The sequence below is a fragment of the Tamandua tetradactyla genome, chromosome 1 (assembly GCF_023851605.1).
Source record: "Tamandua tetradactyla isolate mTamTet1 chromosome 1, mTamTet1.pri, whole genome shotgun sequence".
NCBI classification, from domain to species: domain Eukaryota; kingdom Metazoa; phylum Chordata; class Mammalia; order Pilosa; family Myrmecophagidae; genus Tamandua; species Tamandua tetradactyla.
In genome coordinates, this window is record NC_135327.1 from 82,154,610 (window position 1) to 82,181,772 (window position 27,163).

The 27,163-nt window shown below is 38.1% G+C and overlaps 1 protein-coding gene across 2 annotated transcripts in view; it reads right to left on the reverse strand.

Moving 5' to 3' along the window:
• CDK13 (cyclin dependent kinase 13) overlaps nucleotides 1-24,231 on the reverse strand; it is a 121,609-nt gene extending 97,378 nt beyond the window's left edge. The window contains exons 1-2 of one of the 2 annotated variants that reach the window (XM_077119469.1): nucleotides 22,767-24,231; nucleotides 713-1,372 (exon numbers count right to left, since the gene is read on the reverse strand). In XM_077119469.1, coding sequence (XP_076975584.1) covers nucleotides 713-1,372; nucleotides 22,767-23,980 — 1,874 coding nt within the window. In that variant the 5' untranslated portion in view covers nucleotides 23,981-24,231. The remainder of the gene's footprint in view (nucleotides 1-712; nucleotides 1,373-22,766) is intronic. The other variant, XM_077119473.1, reaches the window with a different exon arrangement.
• Between the last annotated feature and the right edge of the window lie 2,932 nt (nucleotides 24,232-27,163).

The window sequence follows — 27,163 nt, forward strand, 5'->3', positions numbered from 1 at the left end:
AGGGCATAATGTTTTCATCCTAAGATACATGTAAGAAACATTCTTAGATGCATTTACTTTGCAGTCACTCTTACCTTCATCTTCTTAAGAATAAAATGTTGCAAAAGAAAAAACAAGCCATACTCCCAATAATCAGAATAGAAATTTTTAAACAAGTGAAAGGAAAGCATAACCATATTAGCTATATTACAGATTTTCTTTACAGAAAATATTAATTCCTAGTTGCAGCATAGGCTAAAAAAAATTGAATAGTTAAAAAGAAGACTAATTTAGAAGTGATAAATTCACCAGGTCACCAAAACTGACAAATTCACAAGGTCACCAAAGAAATCTAGAAATCACTATATACATGTCAAGAGTTATATTACCCAAGGCAAACTCTCCTATCACATATTCTGACTCTGACAGTATCATCAATGAATACTAAACCAAAGAGAATACTGCCATTTCTAATACTTGAACAAACTCATCCTGAAATACACATTGTATCACAAGGCAACCATAAATTTTCCCTGTCTTAACATAAAATATAATTTTGTCATCCTACAAGTAATGCTTCAATTTAATATGCAGATATTAAAGAAAACTAATTCACTTACCTTATAGTCATTTTCACTAACATTTTTATTGGGGGGAGGGTGTATCAATCTCATTTCAACCTGAAACCATATTTTTTCTTTAAACAGTTATTGACAAAACTTTTTGCACTTACCTATCAGCATCTTTATCTTCAGGCAGCATGGGAGGCAAAGGTAATGGTGGTAATGTAGAGGTCACTAATGTCACATGCTGCTCCTTCTCCTTGGCTCCTATGCTTGGTGTAAGTGGTTTGGTTTTCTCTTTAAGAGATACTGGTTCCTCCTTTGTAGCAGCACATTTACTCTCCTTCCCAACTACAACTGCTTTCTTGGCAGTTTTATCTACAATCAAATTATTGTCCACCTTTGTTACCTGAAGAGGTGGCTTTGTTTTTGCCTTGTCATTTTTTAGAGTTCCACCACTTGAGGGAGAAGGTGCATGCTCAATTTTAAGTTTCTTCACATCCTTCACATGGTTTGTTTGTGATGCACTAATACCAGTTTCTGTGTTCCCCTTTGTAGGTGTAGAAGTATTTGAGGCTTTTGCAGCTTTAGCAGCAGCCTCAGCAGCCTTGGCTGCTTCTGCAGCCTTAGCTGCTTCTGCAGCTCGTGCTGCCTCTGCAGCTCGTGCTTTTTTGTTCTTGTTCAATTCTGCTGCCAGGCTACTCTTCAAAGTTAGTGTACTAGGAGAAATGCTAGAATGACGACTTCTAGATCTAGACAGTCTGTGCCTGCTACGTGATCTTGAATGCCTAGATGAATATGGGCTTCTGCTTCGGGATTTGGCAGACCGTCTGGTGGAAAATAACAAAAATTTAGTCAGTAATTCATAAAGATTCAGCTTAAAATTACAAAGACAGTGTAAACCTCAGTATTTGAAATGAAAAAAAGTTACTTAATTTCAGAATCATAATACAGTTTTGTTTAGTGGATTTTTTAAGTGCTTTAAAATAAAATATTATTTGGTGACTACAGTTTTCTTGAAAACAGATTATCTTGATTTTGTGTTGACCTACAAAGATTCAAAGGCAGGGCTGGATGAAAGAAGATCTCTGTGAGAAGAAAGAGCATCAGAGTTAAGAGGGAAAAGTGTCACAAGTACCACTACTACATCAGAAAACAGTATCCTCTGTTTAAGTATACACTGCTGGTAGCAGTAACAGGGTATAAAGCCTAGCCAATCCTTTGCCAGGCGGACAATTCCTACATCTCAAAATCATCTTCACTGACCAGAGCAAATATGAATAAGCAAAATTTGTCATTAGGCAATAAGTAAAAACAGTCTTTGAGGATTTACCTGAGAAAGGTAGTTAAAAAAACATAACTGACATTCACATAGATGTTGACTAAAACACTTAACATAATCATCTAACTCATATAAACATATATATAGAAGATAAAATCATAAAATCTACATAGCATCTACAGAAAATACAACAAAATAAAAACCATGTAACTATTCTCAATCTAAAGTTCTATCAATAAACTTTTCAAAATGAACAAAAAAAAATTAATTTCCACATTACTTAATTCCTTAAAGTGAATTTACATACCATTTAACTCTTCAAAGTGCTTGAAAACTATCACTTACTAAGTATAACTCCCACAAAGAGTATTATCACAAATAACAGTATAGTCTGACCTAGAATCTAGATTTTTAGTCTCCCATCTCTGTAAAATTGTGGAAAACTACGTCTTCGCAACTCCTTTAATAATAATTATGGAATTCACTTCTTAAAAATTGGAAAAAACAAAACCCGACATATTTTAAAGAATGGTGGCAACCAAAGTTCTTACAAAGCAAATATAGCACAGCAACAAGCGAAATGAAACTGTGATCTTCAAATCTACACTTTACTAAAGCTTTAAAAATATACTGGCAATTGCCTGCCATGTGGGAGACCCAAGTTCAATTCCCAGTCCATGTACTTCCCAAAAAACAAACAAAAATACAACAAATGGTACTGCAATAACGGGATATTCACTTGGGGAAATAACGTAATGTGACCCCATCATACAGCATACAAAAAAAAAAAAAAATATATATATATATATGTAATATATATGTATACTGGCAAGACAAAGGAACTGTGATACTACTTTCACTAGTTATTTCATTTAATGCTCACTCACATCAACCTAGTAAAGTATCTACAGTTTACAGATAAGAAATTGAGTCTCAGGGATACCTTACTTGAAGGCAGTCCCACACCTGTTAGTAGATGCACTGATTATCTTTTTGCCACTATCCTATCCCCCCAAACTTTTCTGCCCTACACTGTACCCAAGGAAGTTGACCTCAACAGAGGTATCTTATAGGTTCAAGTGCTGTCTGTCACTAACAGAGCAGAAAGTAGAGAAAGGCTCGATTATTTCTTCCTATATCCCTTTCTCTTCTTGGTCACATTTTCTGACAGCAACTGCGCACGTAAGATTACTTAAGATTAGGGTAACACTGATTTAGGAAACATTCTAATCTAATATCTGTTTAGCATTAAATATTCATATTCACAAACCATTAAAATCACCACTGAGCCTCCAGCTATTCATGGAAATGAGAGGAAAGAACCATTTGGCTAAATGTAAAGTGGTAAACCGGCTGTAAAATATCTTGAATAATTTTAATATAGGAGCTGAAAGTATCAAAATATGAAACATATGGCCACATTTTTAATTTCCTCTCACTTCAGACCCTGTCAGAGCTCAAAGCAAGTCTGATATAAGATGGATTTCTATTCCCTGACCAGATACTGATAAGAAGCAGTAAGGTAAGCAGAAGGAGGAAGCAGAGTCTCATCAGTCCCTAAATCAACTGACGGTAACAGTATGGACAGCTCAGAAAACAACTTTTCTAAAAAAAAAAAAAAACCAACTTTTCTTAAATTCACTTTCTGTATATTAGCACGATTCTGGTCATCAGTTTCATACAGCCACATAAATTATATTTAACAGAGAGATTTATGATCAGTAATCTTACCTAAGAAGAGAGACAAAGATACCTGGTTAAATCCCAATATACTTAACTCCTTTGGCATATTAAATTATTCTTCTCTTCTACCCAGAATCTGAGTAAAAGCATTATTACTAAAGACTTAGAAAATATTTGTTCTAGTAAAAGGATATTTTGGAAATGGCATTTTTATGGTATTTAATCTTTATTACATCTAAATTATTCTAGACACATACTTCATTGCTCTCCAGTTCCCTTCTCTACAAAATTTATTAGCATTTTTATTTTATGCCCTAGGAAAGCTGCATTCTCTCAGATATATCTTAAGTTCAAATAATATATTGCTGCTTATAACACACATGACAGAAACCTAAAATTACATAAAAATACAAAACACAAGTTTACTAATTATCTAATACTTCAGTCATACAAAGTAAAGAGATTAAGAGAGAAGTAGAGCTCTAAGACTACATAAGGAACTATTTATACCATGCCTTACTAAAAGATAATAAATTAAAATGAATGGTAGAAAGTTCAAATCCTTTGTTTTACAAATAAGATTTTTTTAATGTATTTTCTAATATTCTTAAACTGTAGAATCTGCAGTAAACACATATCAACTGTTTTTATCTTGCCTTTGACGTTTTTAAGAGGTTACAGAACCTCCTTAAGAAGCTGAGATCTTTTTGTTTCTAGGATGTTTTCCCAAATCCATACAACCCAAAGCAAAACCAAGATAAAAACTCAGTATCCAGATACCCAAAGTGTTAACGCTCACTGTTAAATTAATTAGGCTAGTTAGTATCTCTTGGAGATCACTCTACTGTATCACAGTCTCTCCAAGTTTCCAGTTCTTTTGAAATTGTGCTTAATTAGCAAATGCTGCTTCCTAAACATTTTACTATAATAGTATCCAACCCATTATTATACAAACTACTACAGAACAGTGTAGACCAATAGAACATTCTGTGATAACAGAAATATTCTATACTTGTGGTATCCAATACAGTAGCTACTATCCACAACTCTTTAAGGACTAGTTCATCTACTTTGTTTATCTCTGTGTCCATTTCAAATACTTGTTAACCCCAGCCCCACCCCAGTTATTAAAATGTCTTCCAAACAATAAATACAAAGTATATTCATTTTTCAAATCTCTCTCACAACCTTCCCTTCCCTTCTCCACTTTCTCAGTCAAAACTCTAAACAGCATTATGTACTTTATCATATGATGGCATTATAACATTCTATTGAAGATAATGTATCATGCTAGCCTCTTAAAGTCATCTCTGTGTTTCCAATCTTCCTCCATCCCATCTGTCCTACGAGACTCGAAATACCATTCCTATCATGCCTATGAACACTGAAATTAAGACATGCAAAGAGAATACACTTTGCTACAACATCTGATCTTTACCATTCTCTATTTTAATTTCTGAACTCTTTACACATTTATCCAAGCTAGAAATCTTCCCAGTTTCCTGATGCCCACTCCACATCCCATCAATCAACATACCTTATTAATTCTTAATTTATTAATTTTACATGTATCCCTTATATCCACATCCTCTGTACTGGTTTCCTACTGCTGCTATAACAAATTACCACAAATTCAGTGACTTAAAATTACACGAATTTATTTTTTTACAGTTATGGAGGTCAGAGGTTCCAAATCATAAATTCAATCACATATTCAAAGTCCATTTTGCAATGTCAGGCAACATATTCACAGATTCTGGGGATTAGGACATGGGTATCTTTGGAGGAGGCCATCATCCAGCCTATCACACCCTCCCACTTCTTTTACCACTGCCAGTGTTCTATCTCAGACCTCCTAGCTTTCCCTCTAGACTACCACAATCGCAAAAGTAACTGATCTCCCTTTATCAAGTCTCCCTGCTTGGATTATTGCTTACAGACGCCAAAACCAAACTAATCCTCACTGCTCAATGATTACCAAATCCCAGATTCACTTATTTTCCTACTCTTAATAGCTATTCCAAAGCTACAATTTCTTCAAGCTCACAACCCCATTCCTGAAGTCTCCTTTTAAGAAAACTTTACTTCCTATTTTACAGAGAAAACAAAGACTATCTGGCCTATATTCTGCCTACAAACTTAATCAGTCTGCATCTCCGTCCACTTTATATTCTTCCTTACGTACAAGAGGTGTGTTCCTCTTCCTATCCCAGGCCAACTACTCTATGATGCCATTTATCCCATACTCTCTCGATCCTCACTTCACAAAATGTGGTCCACAGATAAGCAGCATCAACATTGCCTGGGAGCTTGTCTCAGGTCCCAATCTAGACCTCCTGAATCAGAATATGCATTTTAACAAGAGCCCCATTAAAGTCTGAGACACACTATGCTAGCTTCCTCTTTGGCTACCTCTGGTTTTTACCCCATTATATGTAACTTGCACCCTTTGCAATCCATTTGCTCTTTCTCCTCAAGAAATAAATAGCAAATCTCTAAGATCTTTAAAAACAAGAAAATAATAAAACAAAAAACAAGCAAAAGACGGGACCTTGATTATGCTTATGTATCGCTTAAATGATTACCAAAATGTTGACTCCCCTTCCCTGCCATGCCACCCCTTTCTCCAAATTATCCTACATGCACCCTATCACATCACAGTCAAAACTATTCAACTGCCTATCCAAATCCATCCCCTTTCTCCTTAAGAATAGGCTATTTTCAGGCAATGGCACTTACCAAAACAGCAGAAGACAGAAAATCATTCTATATTCTGCAAAGTTCCTTTCTTTCCTTCTCCCACATCCAGCTGGTCCTCCAAGTCCTACCAATTCTACATCATAAGCATTGCTCCAGTTTCCCTAGCTCTTTTCCGGAAGCTACTATTTCATCTTAGGTTGTACATCATTTCTCATCTGATCAAGGGCAATAATCTCCTTTCCAGGATCCCTACCTCAAGTCTCCACCCCCTCCAATTTACTCTCCATGCTGTTCACTGAATCTTTCAGTTAACCTCTAGCAAAATTCTTCAGCCTTGCACTACATACAAAGCCCTTTTCCAGCCATCCGAAAATACATGAAGTGCCAAGCCTAGAATGTTTCTCACACATCTCTCTGTCCTTCCCTTTTTTCTGCTAAACAAAGGGATCCTTCAATATCTCAGCACAATGTCTATCACTTCTATAAAGTCTCTTCCAATAATGCCCAGCAGCTAGATGTTTCTTGTCCTATGACCCCATCATATTTTGTTCACCTCATAGAATAATAATTAGATAATAACCTGTCTCCTCCAACTAAATTGAGATCACTGTATCTTCATATCCCTGGTTTCTGGGATGCCAGGCAATAGCAGATGCTCAATAAATATTTGTAAAATTAAGTACACCACTGATAGTGTTCCTACTGAAGAGAATTCACCATCTTTAGTCTGCTATTAAAGTGCTCCATGATGTGCCTGATCCTAGCCTATCTTTCCTTATCAAGTCCTGAATTTACACAAAGCTTTCATGTCTTTAACAATCACAGATTTCCCTACTGAAGAAATTGTTTTCTACTCCATCTTCTACAGAAGTTCAACCCATCTTCTGACGCCTCGTTCAACAAGTGACTTTCCTTCTTCATAAAGCCTTAAGACCAACTTCAAGCAAGAAGCAAACTCTCCTTTCTCAGCAACCTTCATAGCATTTTATCGAGACCCTTTCTTATGGTCTTTATCGTTCTTAAAATTTTATTTTAGATATTTACAACTTCTCCTAGCAGACTATACTCTCTTTCAAAAGAAGGACCCAAGTGTAATTCATTTTTTGTATCCTTCTACAGCCCTAAGTTCCACACAGATGGGAGTCTTTTACTGGATAAACAAATACACCATACCTCATAGTTTTACAAAACACTTTTTTTTTGGGGGGGGGGGGGGGGTACATGGTCCAGGAATTGAAAAAGGCGAGCATTCTAACACTGAACCACCAGTGTACCCTACAAAACACTTTTATATGCATCTTTCATTTAATTTCAATCTTATGGCAACCAAGGTAAGGAAAATGCAGCTATCCTCAATCCTTAACAAATAGGGAAACTAAGATACAGAGGGTTAAGGAATTTATTTAGAAAACAAGAGCTGTGAAGTGGCAGAGTCAATATTCAAGTCCAAGCCTTCCAATTCAAAGCCAGGCACTATTTCTACCATACCATACTACCTCCTTCCCCTCCATTTTACTTAATTCTCATCAATCTTTTACAGATCAATCTCTAGTTCCATCTCCTCTGTAACATCTCCATTTGCAGAAATCACATAGCACTTGCCACATATTGCCTTATATTTTATGTCTTTGTCTTTTTAAAGCATAAATTGGACCATGCCATGCCCTGGCCTAAAACTCTCCAATGGTTGTCACTGCATTTAAAATAAAACCCTAACTCTTTAATGTGACCCACAAGACCCAAAATGCCTACCTCATCTTTACTGCACCCTCCTTCATTTACTAGGCTCCAGCCACACTGGCCTGCTTTTCTGATTTTCCAAAAGGATACACCTCTTGTACAAAAAGGAAAATACTTGGTATCTGGGTCCAAATAGTCCTCTCTTCCTGGAGGTCTCCACTTATTATCAACTCCATAGTGAGACTTTTCCTTGCCAAATACAATTTCGCACATATCCCTCTTCTCCATCATTGTCTTGTTTATCACTATATATTCTCAATGTCTAAAACTGTGTCTGGCATATAAAAGAAGACAAAAGATATTTATTGAATTGATGAATGAAAGGACAAAGAAAAGGTTATCTACTCTGAAAATCACAAATGCTAGCAGAGTGTTATGCAAATAGCTGACACCAGTTGGCTAACTACCTAAGATCAGCCCATTGACGGAATTGTACTTAATTTAAAAAATATTTATGAAACAGAATTATAGTTAGCTAACAGGCATCTTCCTACTAATATTGAGCTGATATTTGACTAATAACCAAATATTTTACATTATTTAATATGAGCTAAACTAATTTTTCTAAATTAATATTATACTCATTACTTACTTTAACAAGAGGGCCTTCCTGATTAGAAATATAATACAGTCACAGAAGAATACCAAAAAAGGAGTTAAAATGCAACCTCTCTATGGTAATCAAGAAAAGGCAAAATAAAATGATGGTGATAAGTTACATACATCAGATTAGCAAAAACTGGAAATTTTTTTTTTTGACAGCTATAAGAGCCTACAATCTAGGCCTCTGTTTTCTTAGAAAGGCTTATACCTTTTCTAAAAGAGACCACACACAATAATTGCTCTGGTCTTTCTGGCTTATTCTACCTCACCAAATGTCCCACAGGTTCATTCACAATGTCGCATGCCTCAAAACTTCATTCCTTTTTATAACATCACAGTATTTGATCTTATGTACACCCCATGATTCACCAATTTACTTTTCAGTCAGTGCATCCTTCAGCTATCTGCTTTCATTAGGTATCATGTATAATGCCCAAAGTCCACAGTCCATCAACACTCTAAATTTTAGATAATTTAATTGTTTCCACAAGAAAGATAACTAATAAACATATCCTCATTGAATAGGAAATCTAAACCTCCTCCTAACTCTTGTCCCTCCCCCCATTATTTTTCCCTGGTGTTACTGTGGTACTGCTGATGTTTTCCTGTTAAACATATCCAAGTATTGACAAGAATGCAGAGAAATGGTCTCTCAAAAATTACCAGAGGTAATATAAAGTTGCAAAGTCTTCTAAAGAGGCAATTTGGTAATATCTATCAAATAGACATGCTTTGGATTTTTGCATTTTCACTTACAACAATACAAGCCAAAAGATTTATGAAAAACATTGCTACCTCAATAATCTGCTTTTGTAAAAAAGCAAAAATTTATACAGATTTAAGTTCTTTATTACTGAAGAACACCAAAGTAATGAGTGTGGTTCAATATAAGACAATCAATTAATGTAATACACCACATTAACAGAATGAAGGAAACAAACCACATGACCATCAAAATTGACAATGAGGGTGGGCCACAGTGGCTCAGCAGGTGGAGTTCTCACCTGCCATGCCAGAGACCCGGGTTCAATTTCCGGTGCCAGCCCATGCCAAAAAATATATATATATATTGACAAAGAAAAGGCAGGTGACAAAATCCAGAACTTCTTCTTGATAAAAGTACTCAGAAAACCATAAACAGAAATGTCTATTCATGATAAAGGGTGTATCTGAAAAACCTACAGCTAACATCAGACTCACAATGAAAGACTGAAAATATTTCCCCTAAGATTAGGAAAGACAAGGATGTTCCCTGCAACAACTGCTATTCAACTCTGTAGTGGAAATCTATCCAAAGCAACTAAGTAAGAAAAAGAAATAAACGGCAACCAAATTGGAAAGGAAGAAATAAGATTCCCTACTTGCATATGACACGATCCTACATATAGAAAATTCTGAAAAATCCATAGCAAAACTACCAGAGCTAATAAATTCAGCAAAGTTGTGGGGTACAAGCTCAACATGCAGAAATCAGTGGTGGTTCTACATGAGTAATAAAAAATCTGAAAAGAAATAAAAAAATACCATCTTCAACAGCAACTAAAAGAATTAAATATCTAGGAAAAAAGAGTTAACGAGGCTGTAAAGGAATTGCATATGGAAAACTACAAACACTGCTGAAAAAAATTAGAGAAAACCTAAACAAATGGAAAGACATTCCATGTTCATGATTGGAAGACTAGATATCATTAAGATGTCAATCCTACCCAAAGTGATTAACAGATTCAATGCAATTCCAAACAAAATTCCAACCACCTTCTTTGCAGAATGAAAAAGCCAATCAAATTCATAAGAATGAGGGACCCCACATAGCCAAAAACATCTTGGAAAAAAAAAGTTGGAGGACTCACTCAAAGTTGGAGACTATCCCACTTCTAGGCATATGCCCAAAAGAATTAGAAGCAGGGACTCAGGCAGACATTTGCACACCGATGTTCACAGTGGCATTATTCACAATTGCCAAAAGATAAAAGCAAGGCAAGTGTTCAAAAACCAACGGATAAAGAGGTTGTAGTATATACATATGAATATTATTCACTGTAAAAAGGAATGAAGTTCTAATACTAGCAACAACATGGATGAACTTTGAAGACATCATGTTGAGCGAAATAAGCCAGACACAAAAGGACAAATATTACATGATCTCACTTATGTGAAATAATTAAAATAAGTAAACCCACAAAGTCAAAATCTAGAATATAGGTTACTATGGGACAGGGTAGGAATAGGGAATAGGGAGTGAAGGCTTAAAAAGTACAGAGTTTTTATTTTGAACAACGGAAATATTTTGGTAATAGATGGTGGTAATGGCAGCACAACATTGTGAATGTAATTAACAGCCCTGAAATACACACACACACACACACACACACACACACATATATATATACACACATATATATTCAGATACATATACATATATGAATGTGGTTAAAAGGAAAAATAAAAGGTTATATATATGGTACTCGAACAAAAATTACAAAAAAAAATCCTTGGAATTGTATAACATGAACATTGAACATTAAATTAAACCATGGACTATAGTTAATAGTAGAATTATAAAAACGTGCTTTTCTAATTGTATCACATGTGCCATACCATTGCAAGGTATTAATAACTGGATGTTATATGGGAATCCTGTATTTTATGTATGATTGTCCTATAAACCCACAGCTTCTCTAATAAAAAAAGAAAACAAATTTTAAAACAGGCAACACTGAGATACCACTTAATACCCACTAGAATGGCTATTATCTAAAAAAACAAAAAATAACAAGTGTTTGTGAGGATGCAGAGAAACAGTAAACACTGTATATTATTGGTAGGAATATAAAATGGTGCAATTGCTATGGAAAATACTCTGGCAGTTCCTAGGAAAGTTAAGTATAGAATTACCATATAGCCCAATAATCCACTTCTAGGTATACACCCAAAGCAACTGAAGTCAGGGACAGGTCTCTGCATAGTATAATTCACAACAGCCAAGTGACAGAAGCAATTCAAGTGTCTATCAACAGGTGAATGGATAAACAAAATATGGTATGTAGAATATTATTCAGCCATAAAAAGTAAAGAGGTTTTCATACATGCTATAACATGACTGAACCTTGGAGATATTTTGTTGAGTAAAATAAACCAGATACAACAGGACAAAATACTGTATACCCTCACTTTTATGAAAGAATTAGAATACGCCAATTCAGAGTCAGAAATTAGAATACAGATTTCCAGGGATGGGTTGGGAATAGGGACAGGGAATTAATGTTCATTGGCAGAGTTTCTGTTCCTGGCGATGGAAAAGTTTTGAAAATGGATGATGCTGATGGAAGCACAACACTGCGATTGTAATTATCACCAATGAAACATACACACTTGAGAAAGTAGTTACAATGGAAAATGTTAAGTTGCATACAGGCTCACACAATAAAAAAATTTTTAGAAACCATAGAACTGGAGTGGTGCAATGGTAGCTTAGCAGCAGATTTCTTGCCTCCCGTGCTGAAGACCCGAGTTTGATTCCCGCAGCCTGCCCACACCAAAAACAAAAAACAAAAAAAACACACACATAGAACTGCACAACACAAAGTGTGACCCCCAATGGGTAATACGGATTTTAATTAATAACATAATTATAGTAATACCGGTTCATCAATTGTAACAAATGTAACACACTATTGCAAAATGTGAATAACAGGAAAACTGTGTGGGGGAAGATACAGAAAACTGTATTTTCTGCATGATCTATCTGTAAACCTACAACTGTTCTTTAAAAAAAAAAATTCAGGAATGCAAAAGTGAAACTGATTAGAAAGAAAACTGTCAACATTAATGCATATATTTTTCATGTATTACAAATGTTTCTTCAGACACAGGACATGAGAAAACTAAAGTGGCCAATCATTCATTACAAGCACAATACAGAAGAGACTTCCTCTTTTCTTAGCCCCTAGGAGAGCAAAAAAAAGAACTAGGAGAGCAAATACATAGTTAAACAGCCTCACATACAGGGGCCAACCAAGGCATCCCAGAATTTCTTTTACCTTTTTTTTTTTGAGATTAAAAAAAATAGATTTTGAGGGACACAATTTTATTTTTTAATTAAAAAATAAAAGTAAGCACCTATAAAAAATCTACATTAACGTAAGTTTAATGGAGAAAGACTAAGGGTTTTCTCTCTACAATCAGGAACAAGAGAAGGACACCTACTCTCAAAACTTACATTCGACACTGTACTGGAGATTCTAGCTAGACAATTAGGCAAGGAAAAAAAGTAACCCAAATTGGAAAACAAAGAAGTAAAATTATCTCTATTCACAGTGACACAATGTTGTACATAAAAAATCTTAAAGAACCCACTAAAAAAAAAAAAACAAGAATATTAGAACTAACAAACAACTTCAGCAAGGTGGCCATATATAAGAACAATATAAAAAAATGAACTGTAGTTCTATACATAATGAGATATCACTTCACACATCAGGATAATCAAAATAAGTTTTGGCAAGGTTATGGGGGAACTGAGACCGTCTACATTTTTACATTACATGCCACTTCGAAAAGCACTATGGCAGTTCCCCAAAATGTTAATCAACACTCCTACTTCTAGCTATATACCCATTAGACAGGAAAACATATTTCCACACAAAAATCTGTAAGAGAGAATTTATACTAGGACTATTCATAATAACCATAAAGAAGATATAACCCAAATGTCCCTCAACTGAGAAATGGATAAATAAAATGGAGTATGGGCATTCAATGAAGTTATAGCAAAAAAAGGAATGAGGTTTTGATACATGCTAGACATGGTTAAACCTTAAAAAAACACACTAAGTAAAAAGAATCCAGTCACAAAAGACCATGTCATGTATGACTCAAATGAAATGTTCAGAACAGACAAATCCACAGAGACAAAAAGTAGATTAATGGTTGAATGGGAGGTAGAAATGAAGAGTGACTGCTAATGGGCACCAGGTTTCTTTCTAGAGTGCTAAAGAGCCTCTAAAAATACCTCGTGGTGATGAATGCATATCTCTGTGAATATACTAAAGACCACCGAACTGTATAATTTAAAGCAGTAAAATATCTCAATAAAGCTGTTGTTTTAAAAACTGGAAAAAATAAATAAGATAAAACTGAAATGCTTTCTTTTTTTTTTAAAGTATGCTTCCTTTCCTTTGTGTTCTTTGTACAAAACTAAAACTAAGGAAAAAAAAAGACATATGGCTGACTTTTTTGCAGGTTTACTCAAGCAAACAAGTTCAAGTTCACGGAGTTTAATCTCTGCGTATGTTTTCATGTTTTAATGAACCACGGCTTGAAATGTCATTTTTGAAGAGAAAAAAAGAAAAGTAATTGAGAAGAGTAGAGGGGGGTCAGAACTTGAGCTGAACAAAGACACATACTTTGATTTTGTCTCTCTCTAGTCATTAAGAATTTATTCATAGGTCAATATCAGTCATTGCTAATTTCTCAACTGGACTTTTTTCACCCCTATGGTACTGAACATTCTCTTTTCTAAATCAATTTAATATCATATGCTAGATACTTACTACCACAAGCTATGGCTAAGTGCTGAAGATTCATTAACAGAAAAGAACTTCACAGGACTAGCAACGCAGAGGTTGAAACAAAAACAAAACATTATGGAGATTCTCATGAAACTGTGCAAGTCAGAAAACAGCAGAATACTAAAGGGGGGGTAAAAAAAAACTATCAATTTGGAATTCTATAATCAGCTAAATTATCTTTCAAATTGGAGACTTCTCCAGACAAACAAAACAGCTGGCCTGCATTACAAAAAATGTTCAGAGACATTCCTCTGGCCAGAAGAAAAATGATATTTCATGGAACTAGTATCTGCACAGGGGAACGAAAAGCTTTTGAAATGGTAAATATGTAAGTAAATATAAATGACTTTTCCAATTTTTGAATTTTGTGTCAAAAAGCACACTCATAAAAGAAAAAACTGCTAATTTGGACATCATTAAAATGAAAAACTTCTGTACTTCAAAGACACTATGAAGAAAACAAAAAGCAAGCCACAGACTGAGAGAAAACACTTGCAAAACATTTATCTGATTAAAAAACTTGTATCTAGAATTTGTACAGAAGTCTTACAATGTAATAAAACAAACAATCCAATTCATAAAATTTTAAGAGATACTTCACAAAAGATAAGAGGGACAAATACGCACATGAAAAGATAATTTCATAAAGTCAAAGTCACCTACCATACAGCACAGTAATCCCACCCCTAGGAAATTACTCCAGAGAAACAAAAGCACAAAGGCCTGTTGTACTCAAAAGTTCAAAGCAGCTTTGTTTCCGATAGTCAAAAACTGTAAACTCAAATGCCAATTAACTGAGTGAATGGATAAGTAAATTATGGTATAGCCATATAATGAAATATTACTCAGCAATAAAAAGGAATAAACTATTCTAATATGCAACAACATAGATGAATCTCAAAAACATGCTAAGTGAAAGAAGCCAGACACCAAAAACTACATACATACTATATGATTTCATTTATATGAAGTTCAGGACATGATAAAACCATAGTGACACAAAGCAGGTAAGTGGTTGCCAAGGGCCACGGGAGAAGTAGGGGACTGACTGCAAAGGGGAACAAGGCAACTTTTTATACTGATAAGAATATTTTATATAATGATTTTTGTAGCAGTTAATCTATTTATCAAATCCATTGAACCATATGTTGAAAACTGTTACATTTTATTGTATGTAAATTATACATCAACAAAACTTGATTTGCCAAAAAAAAAAAGAATGAAGCATGTCCCATATAACTAGAAGAGGGAAAAATAAAACAAAACGGACAACTGTAATAAATACAAATTCGTAAGTAATAAATACTTATATAAGGTTATTTCAGTGCTGAAGGCACTAGGAGAAGTCATTTCTGGTTAATACAGGATTCAGAAGATATCACCTGAACAAATACTGGAAGAACAGGCAAGTAGAATTGGCTAGTTGAGGGAAGGGCACAAACCAATGCACAGAGTTTATAATTTCATGTTCATAAAATAGTAAGCTGTCCCATTTGTATTGTGATCAGGATATGTAATAGGAAATAAGGGTAGTTTGGGTCTGTCTTGAATGGGGAAATGTAAATGCCTAACTGAAGTATTTGATTGGGTAAATATTTTAATAGAAAAATGACAGAATGAAAGTAGTATTTTTAAGATTAATCTATTATGCAGAAAACAGTAGGAGCCTAAAGAGGAAAAGTCCCAAAGTACGCAGACCCAACAATGAAGACCTAAAAGGAGGTTCTGAATACGTAAGTTTATACTAAAGGCCACTACAAAGAGACTGATAGAACAAGTAATTCATTAGAACTGGGGATGAAGGAGAAGAGATCAATTATACTAAAGTTCTGCTATTGGGTACACGGGAGAAAGTACTGCCATGTAAAACACAGGCATACACACACACACACATAAAAATAATAAACAAGGTTAAAAGAGAAGCTTGTGAAAAATACTTGTGAATGCCACAGAAAAAAGTTAACATCTCTTAAAAATTAGTAAGAAAAAGAAAAACAGAAAAGCTGAATCAAGAAATTAGAACATTCATTAAATACATGAAAAAACATTCAGCCTTATTAGATATCAAAGAAATGTGTACAAATAATAATGCAATATTTGACTCTGAGTGTTGGTAAGACTGGAGCTATGGGCACTCGCACACTGTTGGGAAAAGGAAATTGGTACAAGACTTCTGAAGGGCAATTTGACAGTGTATCAAAATTAGAAATGTGTACATCATCTTTGACCCAACAATCTTACCCCTGGGAAATGTGATCTACAGGAAATGAGACAAAAACAAAATTTTTTTTTTGCTAAAAAATATACACACACATATAACAACAACAAAAACAACCATGAGTCTATCAAAATGGGCTTAGATAGGAGGGTGCACCAGTAGTTCAGTGGGAGAATTCTCACCTGCTATGCTACCGGGGTTCAACTCCCAGCCCATGCACACCATGCACAAACACGCACGCACACACACACACACACACACAAAAATAAAAACATTGTAAACAAAATTCCCTATGATAAACATACCACATAGCTGCCTCTGTGTATGTGTGTGTGTATATATAGGTATAGAAATAGGTACGTGTAGGGAGACACATTAAAAAATGTACTTAGCTAGATAAATTTTGGATATTCACAGAACATAAGACTAGAAGCCACTATAAAGAATTAATCACGGCCTATGGGGTATTGTAGTATGTTTCCATTTATGTAAAATCATATGTCCCTGTGTGTATATGCATAGAGAAGGTTGAAATAATGTTCATCAAAATATCAAGGGTGATCATGACAGGTGGTTGAATGCAGGGGGATTTTTTAATCTCTTATTGTACTGAAAACTCCTCCAGTAAGCCATATTATCTTTGTAAATAGGGAGGGGTAATGAACACTAATATCAGGAAAAGAAATTATTCCAAGAGAGGAGATATAATTAATTTAATATTAGATTAACTGAGTTTGGAGTGTCAATAAAATATCTCAGTGAAAGTGTCCCTATGCAACTGAAAATGCAGAAAAAGAAAACTGATAATGCATGCAGCTCATTTACCACTTTCAGTTTTCAGTTCCTCTTATTACCCTTTTCATTTCTACTTTATTTACATTTTTATCTATATTTGTTCTCTAACTTATATCCATTTTATTTTTCAAATATATTAAAAACAATAGATTCCCCCACAATTTAGATATATAGGAATTCTGGAACAAATTCACTGCAAGTTCTAGTTTGATATTTTTGCTTCCAACACCACATTTCAAAACCTATAAAGCTCTATGAATGAAATAAAACCAGTGAACAACAATTTTTCAAAAAGGTGATATAGTCCTAAAAAAAGTTCAGAATAAGGGAAAAGGTTAAAATCATCTTAAATATTAGCATTAAGCAATGTTCACTTTTAACGTATTTTTAGAGTAACTTAAACTTTCCGAGTTGGAAAATCAAAGTTGACATATAGTCTATTCTGAAAATCTCCACCTAAAAATAAATGTAAAAAAATAATAAAAGCATATTTATCTTGATCACTGTAAAAATGTGCAACTATAAACACTGTGTCTGAATTTATTCTATTCAAATTAAAATCTTCCAGCATCCTCAATTCATTCCAGTAAACAAAGAACTAGTGGGGGAGGTTCTTAAATTCTCTCCTTAAAAATCAAAACAATTCCCTCCCTTCTCCTAGGTTTATGTGAACCAAAACAACAGGCAAGTTAAAGATAACCGGAACCTGTACAAAGGTTGGTTTGCATTAATCTGTGGCAAAAAAAAAAAAAGAAAAATGCTATTAAAAAAAATTCAACCATCAATGAACATGATTTAGAATTTGTTCTCAAGGAGCTTACAATCTAGAAGAAACATAAATAAAGCTAGCCAACAAAGTAGAATATTAAATACAATCTTCAAAAGTTCTATAACAAAATGAAGCAAAGTGCTGTGGCAACACCAGAAAGGGAATTAACTTCTGGACAAATGGAGAAAGGTTTCAAGATGGTGAGATCTGAGTTGCTTTTTTAATGCAAAGCTGGATTCGGATGGGTGGGTGTGGGCATTTCTAGCTAAGAGAACAGAAAGAGCAAAAGTATGGAGAAATTAAAGTACCTCAGAAAATAGAACTTGTGAGAGAATGAAATCAACCATAAAAGGCATTAAGTGACAACACATTAGAAAGTTTAGACTTCATCCTATATAGAGACTAGGCAAAGTTTTAAGAAAACTCTCCTAATAATGTAAAAAGTAAACTGGGTAAAAAAGAATGTTAAGAGGGAGTTTATTACATGTGGGTTAAAAATGTGGGCCTCAATTAGGATGCTGAAAATGAAATGAGAAGATAAATATTAGAACAAAGAAACGTGATAAGGACTGAATAGCTACAAATGGCAGGTAAGGTTTGGTCAGAGATGGAGCAAAATACAAGGCCACCTTCTGAGAATGAGAGGAATGATTATAGGTAGGTTTGGAGGCTTAAGACCTAAATTTCCACTCCCTTCTGAGTTTTTCTGCATTTATTCTAGTATCCTATATTTTTGAGACCTTTCTAAAGCATTTTAATCCATTCATCTAAGGACACTCATGGTATTTCTATTAAATACATAACAAGTCAGTATATTTTATGAGTAAAAGGAGCTCTAAAATTCTGGAATGTTTTCACTTTATATCTTTTTAAACACTAGTTTTCAAGACAAAAACACTACATAATACATAACAGGGGTACCACTATCATAGGCAAGTGAATACTAATATTTTACTTATTTACATCTGGGGTCCAGCCACCTCCAGAGTCTCAGGGTCTCCGTATTATTCCGTAAGGAGGGCTTAAGCGTCTTTTTTAGTACAATGGAACTTTTACAGGTTTAGAGAAGAACCAATTATATATAACAACTTATTGCATTGATTGTAACTGATCTGACTTCATTCAGTGTCTGCAGCTCAAGACAGCCCACACTATAACAACCATCAATTACTAAATGTAATGAATGTCTTCAAAACTTTTAGCCAGTCTTATAAAGGCAAAATAGAAAAGGCATCCACAAGATTTCAACTCCCCCACGGTTCTCAAAAGCTACAAATTAAACAAAATGAGCTGAAAGAATGTTTAGAATAATTGTTTTATTTTTAATCCTCAGAATGCTGAAAAGATGGCCAAGGAAAAGAAATAAATGAATAAATACCCCAATAGGTTGAATTTTAGCAAAACAGATTATGTTAGGTGGCCATGAATCTTGAATGCCAACTGCAGTCAAAGACGGCATCATATCAAGAGTAAATACTTTATAGTCAACCCTAGGTTTGAATCCAAGCTAGAATGGAGGAAATTATATTTTAGAACTTCCACTTCCCCATCTATCAATGGGAATGCTTTCAACTATCATATGGGTTTTGGAAGCGGATGTATGTAAGGGCTTATCAATGTCTCACTAAAAGTAAAACACAAATGTCAGTACTGTATCAACCCTTCCCTGAACAGTACTTCTCTCTTCAACACACCCTCACATTTAGGAAGCTCCAATGAACAAGATTATATGACTTTCCACACTCCAGCAGTTAAGTAGTAAAAGAAATACGTTGGGGAGGGAGAGGTGAGGAGTAAAGCTAAAAAGAGTGCTGAAAAGAAAAAATCATGAAGGAAGACTAAAGATTCAGAAGAAGGCAAAGAGCTGAGTGAGAAAGTAGAAGCCATTAGAATGGAGAGGATTTATTCTAGGAAGTAATACACAGAAAAATCTTCATACCAGGGTTCCACTACTATTTTCAACATGTATGTATAGTCTGAAAAATCTACCTTGACAATTTATTATATGTAAGTTCCATATAGGCTGGGAAAAGATCACACTATTTCTTCTAGCATAACACACTATCTTTATTAAATATTACTTAAATTCTGTATGTAATCTAGGCCCACAATATTTTGTATTTCATATTGCTCCAGTAAACTCTGTCTTCTCTTCATTTACCCATTCAGCATTTAATAAGACTTGTAAAGGTGCACCGGTGGTTCAGCGGTAGAATGTTCACTTACCATGTGGAAGACTGGGGTTTGTTTCCTGGCCCATGCACCACACCTTCCTCCTGCCCCCCCAAAAAAAGTCTACTTGTGCCAGATACTTCGCTACCACTAGAAATACAATGGTGGGTACAACAGACTAGCTGCCTTCAGATAGCTCACAATTCATCAATCTATTCACTAAAGAACACGGATCACCTACCACAATTGCTAAAATATAAGTAAAAAATGTTTTTTGCATTAAGCTAGATAAATGAGTTCAATTAATTATCCATAAACCATAATAACAGATTTCTTATATTTAAAATCTTAAGTTATTCAATCAATTATTTTAGCTGTTAATTCCAAACACCACATTTTAAACAGGACATTGACAAACTAGATATAAGAATGTGAAAAATCTAAAAACCCTAGCTAAAAAAAAAAGTTTTTTGGCCTAAGGAAAAGACTCAGAAGATATGACAACTGTCTTTACATTTTAAAGAGCTAGTATACAAGTTTATGCTATATCATTCCAAAGGATAACAACTTGAGGCAAGAGAGAGACCTTACACAGAGGAAGATTTCTGCTTCAAAATGAAGAATTCTAACAATTCAAGCTATTCAACAATAATTCAACCACCTTACTTTCTACAATGATGTACAGTTTACAAAATACAATTTTTCATTTAATCCTTGAAATAACCCAAAAAACAAGTATTTCTTTATTACAGTTTAAGAAATTCAAGGGGCAAAGAAACAGGGGAAAACCGGGACTAGAATTCAAGTCCCAAACCTAATGGAACAAGCTGCCTCAAAGTAGTGTTTTTTACCTCCAGACGTATTCAAGCACATACCAAATGGCATGTGTCAGGAATGTTATCCAAGCTTCTTTAAGACCCAATCCTTTCGAAATACTGGTGCCCAATCTAAACACCATGAAAAGATTCAGCAATGAATTGTCCTCTAGAATGAAAGCTCCCCAAAAGCAAGGTCCTTATCTGTCTTCTTCACTGCCATATCCTAGTCCCTAAGATATCTGGCATATGATGTGTGCTCAATAAATATATCAAACATGAATAATCCTAACACATACAGCACTACTTCATAATAAAGGACCTTGCTGAAGTATCCAGCAACTAAACAGCCTAATAAACACAAAATACTCCTAAAATTGCATCACACACTTAAAATTACTATCCTAAACTCACAAAAAAAGCAAAGCTTCAGCAAATGTAAAATATTATCATTAAAAATATACTATAAAGTCTTACCAGATATAAAGACTAAATTCGGTTAAATGTCAACATCCTGTATTGACATCAACTAGCATTTTAAATGTGTGTAAACGCTGTAAAAATGAAGATGTTTTTTACACAGCTGATATGGTTTAAAAACAACCCCATCCAGAATTTTACTCATATCACATTTTTCACAAACAGTTAACACACTTCAAAAAGATCTGCTAATTTAACAGGTTCATATCATATACGGAGAATTCAACATAACCCATACATGGAGCTACTCAGTATCTACTTGGCATTACTGAACACTAAGACCAATAAAAGAACAAGTGATTCAAACGTCATTTTGTGATAGATTCAACTACGGCCTAGAATTTTCAGACAAGGAATAGTAAATCCTGCAAAATACTCAAAAGTATTTTTAATTTACTTTGCTTAATGGATAAGTATACACATATATTTTTTGGAGACTAGCTTTATATAACAAGCAAGCTGTAAAGAACTTCATAAAAGTTTTACTCCTACATTGCAAAATAAATAATACCATTTAAACATTGCTGAGCAAAGATCTTGATACTTAAAAGAAAAACTTAAAAATTAACTTAAAATCAAGCAGTTACAGATTTATAATAGTATAAGAATTTACAAAGCCATTCCCTTGATGAGATTAAGTTACATCAACTAGATTATATTTAAATGTTAATAGCAACAGGATATCACAAACCACCAGAGAAACCGGACTCTGGCCTTTTTTTTTTTTTTACTTTTAAAAATGATGGTTTTGAAAGATTACATAAAAACCTATTCCACACAAGAATATCATACAATGACTATCTTTCTCCTCTTCAGAATTTAGAACAAGGTTCCACCAAAGCTGTTTTCACATTTTAAAAGAATAAACTTTACAGAATGGATACTTTTCCCAGGGCTTTATCAATCAAATGGGACATCTGCAATCCCTATCTAACTCGGACTATCAGCACGTGAGTTTGATTCTTTCTCACAATCCCTACGCAGCAATCCATTCCTAAGTCTCCAACAATGAAACCTCTTAGCTTTCAAAAGTAAGACAAATTAAACAATTTCTAAATTTACCCTAACTAATCCTATTGGACAAGCTAAGAGTAACTGGGAGAAACCTGTTAATAAATGAATGCAACAAGTTTAAAACTTTAAATAACTCTTTCTTAGAAATCTTCCCTCCCAGAGATAAGAGAAGGCTACGTAGGAACCGTTGCTTTGTCCCTCCAATCCCCTAAAAGGTGTCACAGGCGCGCGAAAACGCCTCTCCCTCCTTGAAGCCAGTCTGAAGTTCTCTAGTCTAAACTGCAGACTTGGGTGGCTTTCAAGAGTCCAATCACCATTTTCCCTGCCTCCCGGGGATCATAACACCTCAGCCAAAGACAATCGGACGGAATGGCAGGGCTTACCTGATCACGGGACTGTAAGGGCTCCGGGAGCGGCGCCAGCTGCTGCTGCTGTAGGGGCTGGGGGACACGTCGCCGCCCCGCTCATAGGAGCTGTGGCGACTGTAGCTGGGGGAGCGGCGGCGGCTGTAGGGGCTCGGGGAGCGCGGCAGCCGCCGAGAATAGGGGCTGCTGCCACCTCCTGCCGGGCTTGGGGACTTGCGGCTCCTCAGGCTCTGTGAGGCCCTGTGGGACAGCGGGCTGTCGTCCCGGCCTCCCAGCGGGCTCAAGGACCGCTGCCGCCGCCTGTAGGCCTTGGGTTCCGCCTTGTCCTCCCGGTAGGCCTTGGGCGGCTCCTTGTAGGCCGAAGGCGGCTCCTTGGACGACTTAGTCCGGCTTCGGTGGGCCTTCAGGTCTCGGTCCTTGCGGCTACTGCTGCTGCTGGACGTGGCCGAAGCGCTTTTCCGGCGGCCGCCGCTGCTGCTGCTGCTGCCGCTCTTAGCGGCCTCGGCCCGATCCTCGCCACTGTGGCTGTGGCGGCTGCGGGACTTAGAGGCCTCGCTGCCGCCGCGCTGCCCATCCCGCCGTCTGTGCTCGCGGTGGCGCTCCTTGCTGCGGCCGCTACTGCTGCGGCGGTCCCGGCGGGGCCTGCGCTCCGACCCCTCCCCACGCCGCTGGGTGCCGGAGGAGGAGGCCGGACTCCCGCCGCTGCCTCCCGTTCCCCCGGCAGCCGTCGCCGCCGTTGCCGCGCTGGCCCCCCCCAGCAGCAGCCCCTGCTCGGACTGGGAGCTCACATCCTCGTATTCCACCAGCGGGGTCACACCCCCGCCGCTACTAGCACCGCCACCGCCGTCCTGCTGCGGCTGGGGCAGCGAGAAGACCCGACGCTTCTCCGCCTCCTGCCCGGCGCGGGGCCCGCGGCGCCGCTTCTGCCGCGCTCCTGCGCGCCTCTTGCCTCTCGCCAGCCGCTTGACCTCCAGAGGGGGGCCCGGGCTGAAGCAAGAGGAGGAGGCCGCGGCGGCGGCGGCTGCGGCGGCGGCCGTGCCGGGAGCAGCCAGGAAGAGCAGAGGCGGCGGGGGCGGCGGCGGTTGCAGGAGCTGCGGCTGCAGGAGCGGCAACAGCAGCGGCGGCTGCTGAGGGGACAGGAATCGCCTCCGCTTGCGGCGTTCCTCCAACTTCTTCTCCGCCCAGCTCAGGCCCCCGCCTCCCCCCAGCGCTGTGTCCGAGCTGCTCGGCATTGCCTAGAGCCCGCCGCAGAGCGCGGCGCGGGTGCGGCCTCCTCCCGGGTCAGATCCTGGCCATGTCCCCCGCCGGAAACGGGAACAGCGGCGGCGGAGGGACACCGAGCACCAGGGCCGTCCTGCAGACGCGCCACGATAATCCGAGTCGGGACTCGAGTCCCTGGATTCCAGGTCACAGTGGGGTACGCAAGGGCCTCCGGGCCTGCGGGAAGCAAAAATCCGGGAGGCAGAGCTCCGATCGTGGTCGTCGTCCTATCCTCGGCAGCAAAAACACCAGATGCGCCCGGCGCTGACCTGCGGGGGAGTCCGGAGTCCTCCAAGTGCCCCTGGGGGTGGGGGAGCGACCTCCGCCGAGCTCTCGGCTTGGGCAGGCAGGCCGGGCAGGGCAACGCGGAAGTACCACCTTCGGTGCCGCTTCACTCCATCGCGCCCTGACGTTGGGTGCGAGTTCAGGGGAGGGGAGTGGGCAAGACAACAACACGCCTCCGCCGCCTCCTCCTCGCGTCGACGTCGTCCTCCTGTGGTGGCGGCGACACACCGCGGGCACCTCGGAAGTGGCTTGGACCTGACAACAACTCCCGGCCTAGGGCCTCGCACACTCGGCGGCCCGCGGGGACGGGCGGCAGGGCGGGGCGAGGCAGGGACAACTGGGCTGCGGCTCACGGTTGGGGCAGCGAGTGTGCGGGGCTGGGCGGGGGTCTGTTTCCGGGGAGATGGGGGCGGGGGCGTTTCTGTGGCGGTGGGTGCGGACTCTGACTTTCTTCTTCCTTCGCCGCGGCCACGAGCAGAGGTGGCGGGGCTGCCCCTTTCCTCCACTTCCCCCGCCCTCCCCTCCACGAGGAAGCTCCTGGTGTGCGCGACCGGCCCCGGCTCGCTCCTCCCCTTCCCTCTCCGCTCCACGTCAGGAAGAGGGAGGGAGGGCGATCGGGTTTGCTGGTTGGGCCTTAGCCTCCACAAACCCTCCTTCTCGCTTCGCTCTTTCGGCCCCGACGCAAGGCCGGGGGCGCGCACGCACGTCACGCTTCGAGAAAGCCGAAGATGAATGGTAGCGGAGACAAGGAGGCGGGAACGAAGTCGCCGCGTACTAGCGGGCTCGCTCCCGCCAGCGACCGGCGATGTCCGCGCCGGAAATGGCGTAACGTAGATACCTCTAAGCTTCCGGTGAGGGTGGGACTGTGAAGAAGGGTTAAAGAAAGAAGCGGATTCGTGCGCCGCCCACTACCGTCGCATGAGACGTTAGCTCTGGTCGTGCCTGTTGCTATCGTCCATCGCTCAATCCCGGCTCAGGCTTTCCATAGGCGCCTCACTGCCTTGCCCGTTCAGTGAAAGGTCATGGCTGGAGCGAGAATCCCCGGGAACTCCGAAAAGCATAATGCTGCTCGTGGCCTTCTGGGCTGTCCAGTTCTCCCGGCTTGTGCCCTCAGCCAAGCCTCGGACTGAAACAGCTGCGGGAGGAGGAGGGAGGACACCCACAAAAGAGGGTGGAGGTGGCATTAGCTTAACCTATCTCATGTACAACCAATATTCATGTACAGCCATATTCGTGGCTTCATCTTACCCTAAAAAAAATACTTGGGAATCACGGTCTCGAGCTTTGACAAGTCTGAACTTTAGTTTTAAAAAGCCTGAAATTAGTCTGGGAAATAAATAAAACGTCAAGAGGGCCAACCGAAAATCACAGAATTATTATTAGCCCTTTCTCGAATGAGGTCTAATCTGCTCTCACCTTAATATTTAATGTTTGGGGAGCTGCCAATCATAACTATTCTGCGACCTCGCATCTGAAATCTTGCCTTATCAGGATTGCCTCTCACTTATAGACTGGGCACCGAGGGTAATTAGGTTAATGGCGTATTAGGTTTAAATATGGTTGAAAAGAAAAGCTAAACAGTCAGCTCAATGCCTACACCTAGTCACCCCCTTGCGAGCTTTTTTTTTTTTTTAATTTGTCCAGACCGTTTGTTGATTCTTAGTTCTTCAACAGTTGGCATTTCTCCATCCTTCATATCTTAATGTAAATAATTGTAATCGGTTTGACATCCACTCTATCAGATTGGACTGATCCAACGTAAAATTACACTGCGCTGAAAGAATACAATGTATGTTTATTTCCTGAAGGATAAAGAAGGAAGCAAAGAAATAACTAATTTCAACTCTACGTTTTCCAGGAGGTCATACTTGGGTGGGCCACATGGTGAGAACTTTGGAGCCAACAAGAAGTGGTAATGGCAGTAAGAAACAGAAAAACAGAAAAGTAGGGGGCAGGATACCTAAAACAAATTTCTCCTTGGCAGTATTTCTGAGTGAAAATCCTATAACCAGATTCCTGCTAAAGACCAGTTAACAAGTGACTTTAAGAAAAAAAAGATAGCGCTTACTTGCCGCATCATCATTCTTTGAAAAGCCTAGAGTAGCAGAACAAGGTTTATTTAGCAGTTCCCAGATGTTTAAACAGTTACATATGAGAATCTGTCATCTAGCTTATATTTGCAAAGAAAATTTGATCCGTAGTAAATGGGTAAGTCCCAATTCAGGCCTCAAATAGAAAACATGTACCAAAATATTTTTAGTGGGTTTCTGCCTCCCACATATTTCCTCAAAAACTCTATCTTGGAGGGGATGAGGGGACGGATAAAACGTTTTGAGTTTCTAAAGACTAATTAATTAGAATCCACAGCCAACTGCCCACACACTTTGAAATAAAAACTCCAAAACTGGGAATGACTCTTAAATTAGAAGCCATATATTTCTATAAAGGCTTTATATTGCCTGTATGTGAAGAGATTTGAAATTGATATTTGGGATTGCAAGTTAGTATTTTGCTGTGTATTATAATTTATTGCCTATTGGTTTAAAAAAATATGTGAAGTGCTAAGTTCTTTATTTATTTTGTTTGTTTAACAAATCATATCATACTAGCTTTCTCAAAGTGTAGTCTGGGAACTAAGACACTTTCAGTGGGTCTGCACATCAAAACTATTTTCATAATAATAAGAAAATTTTCCATTTTCACTCTCTCAATAATGTACAATGGCGTTTTCCAGAGGCAGCATAACGTGATGACATCATCATTATGATTTCTAACGGAATGTGTGCTTGTGTGTTCATGTTTTCTAGAATGTTCTAAGGTAGTGGGTTTCTGAAATGTGTAAACATTTGTAATATCTGCATAATTCAGTG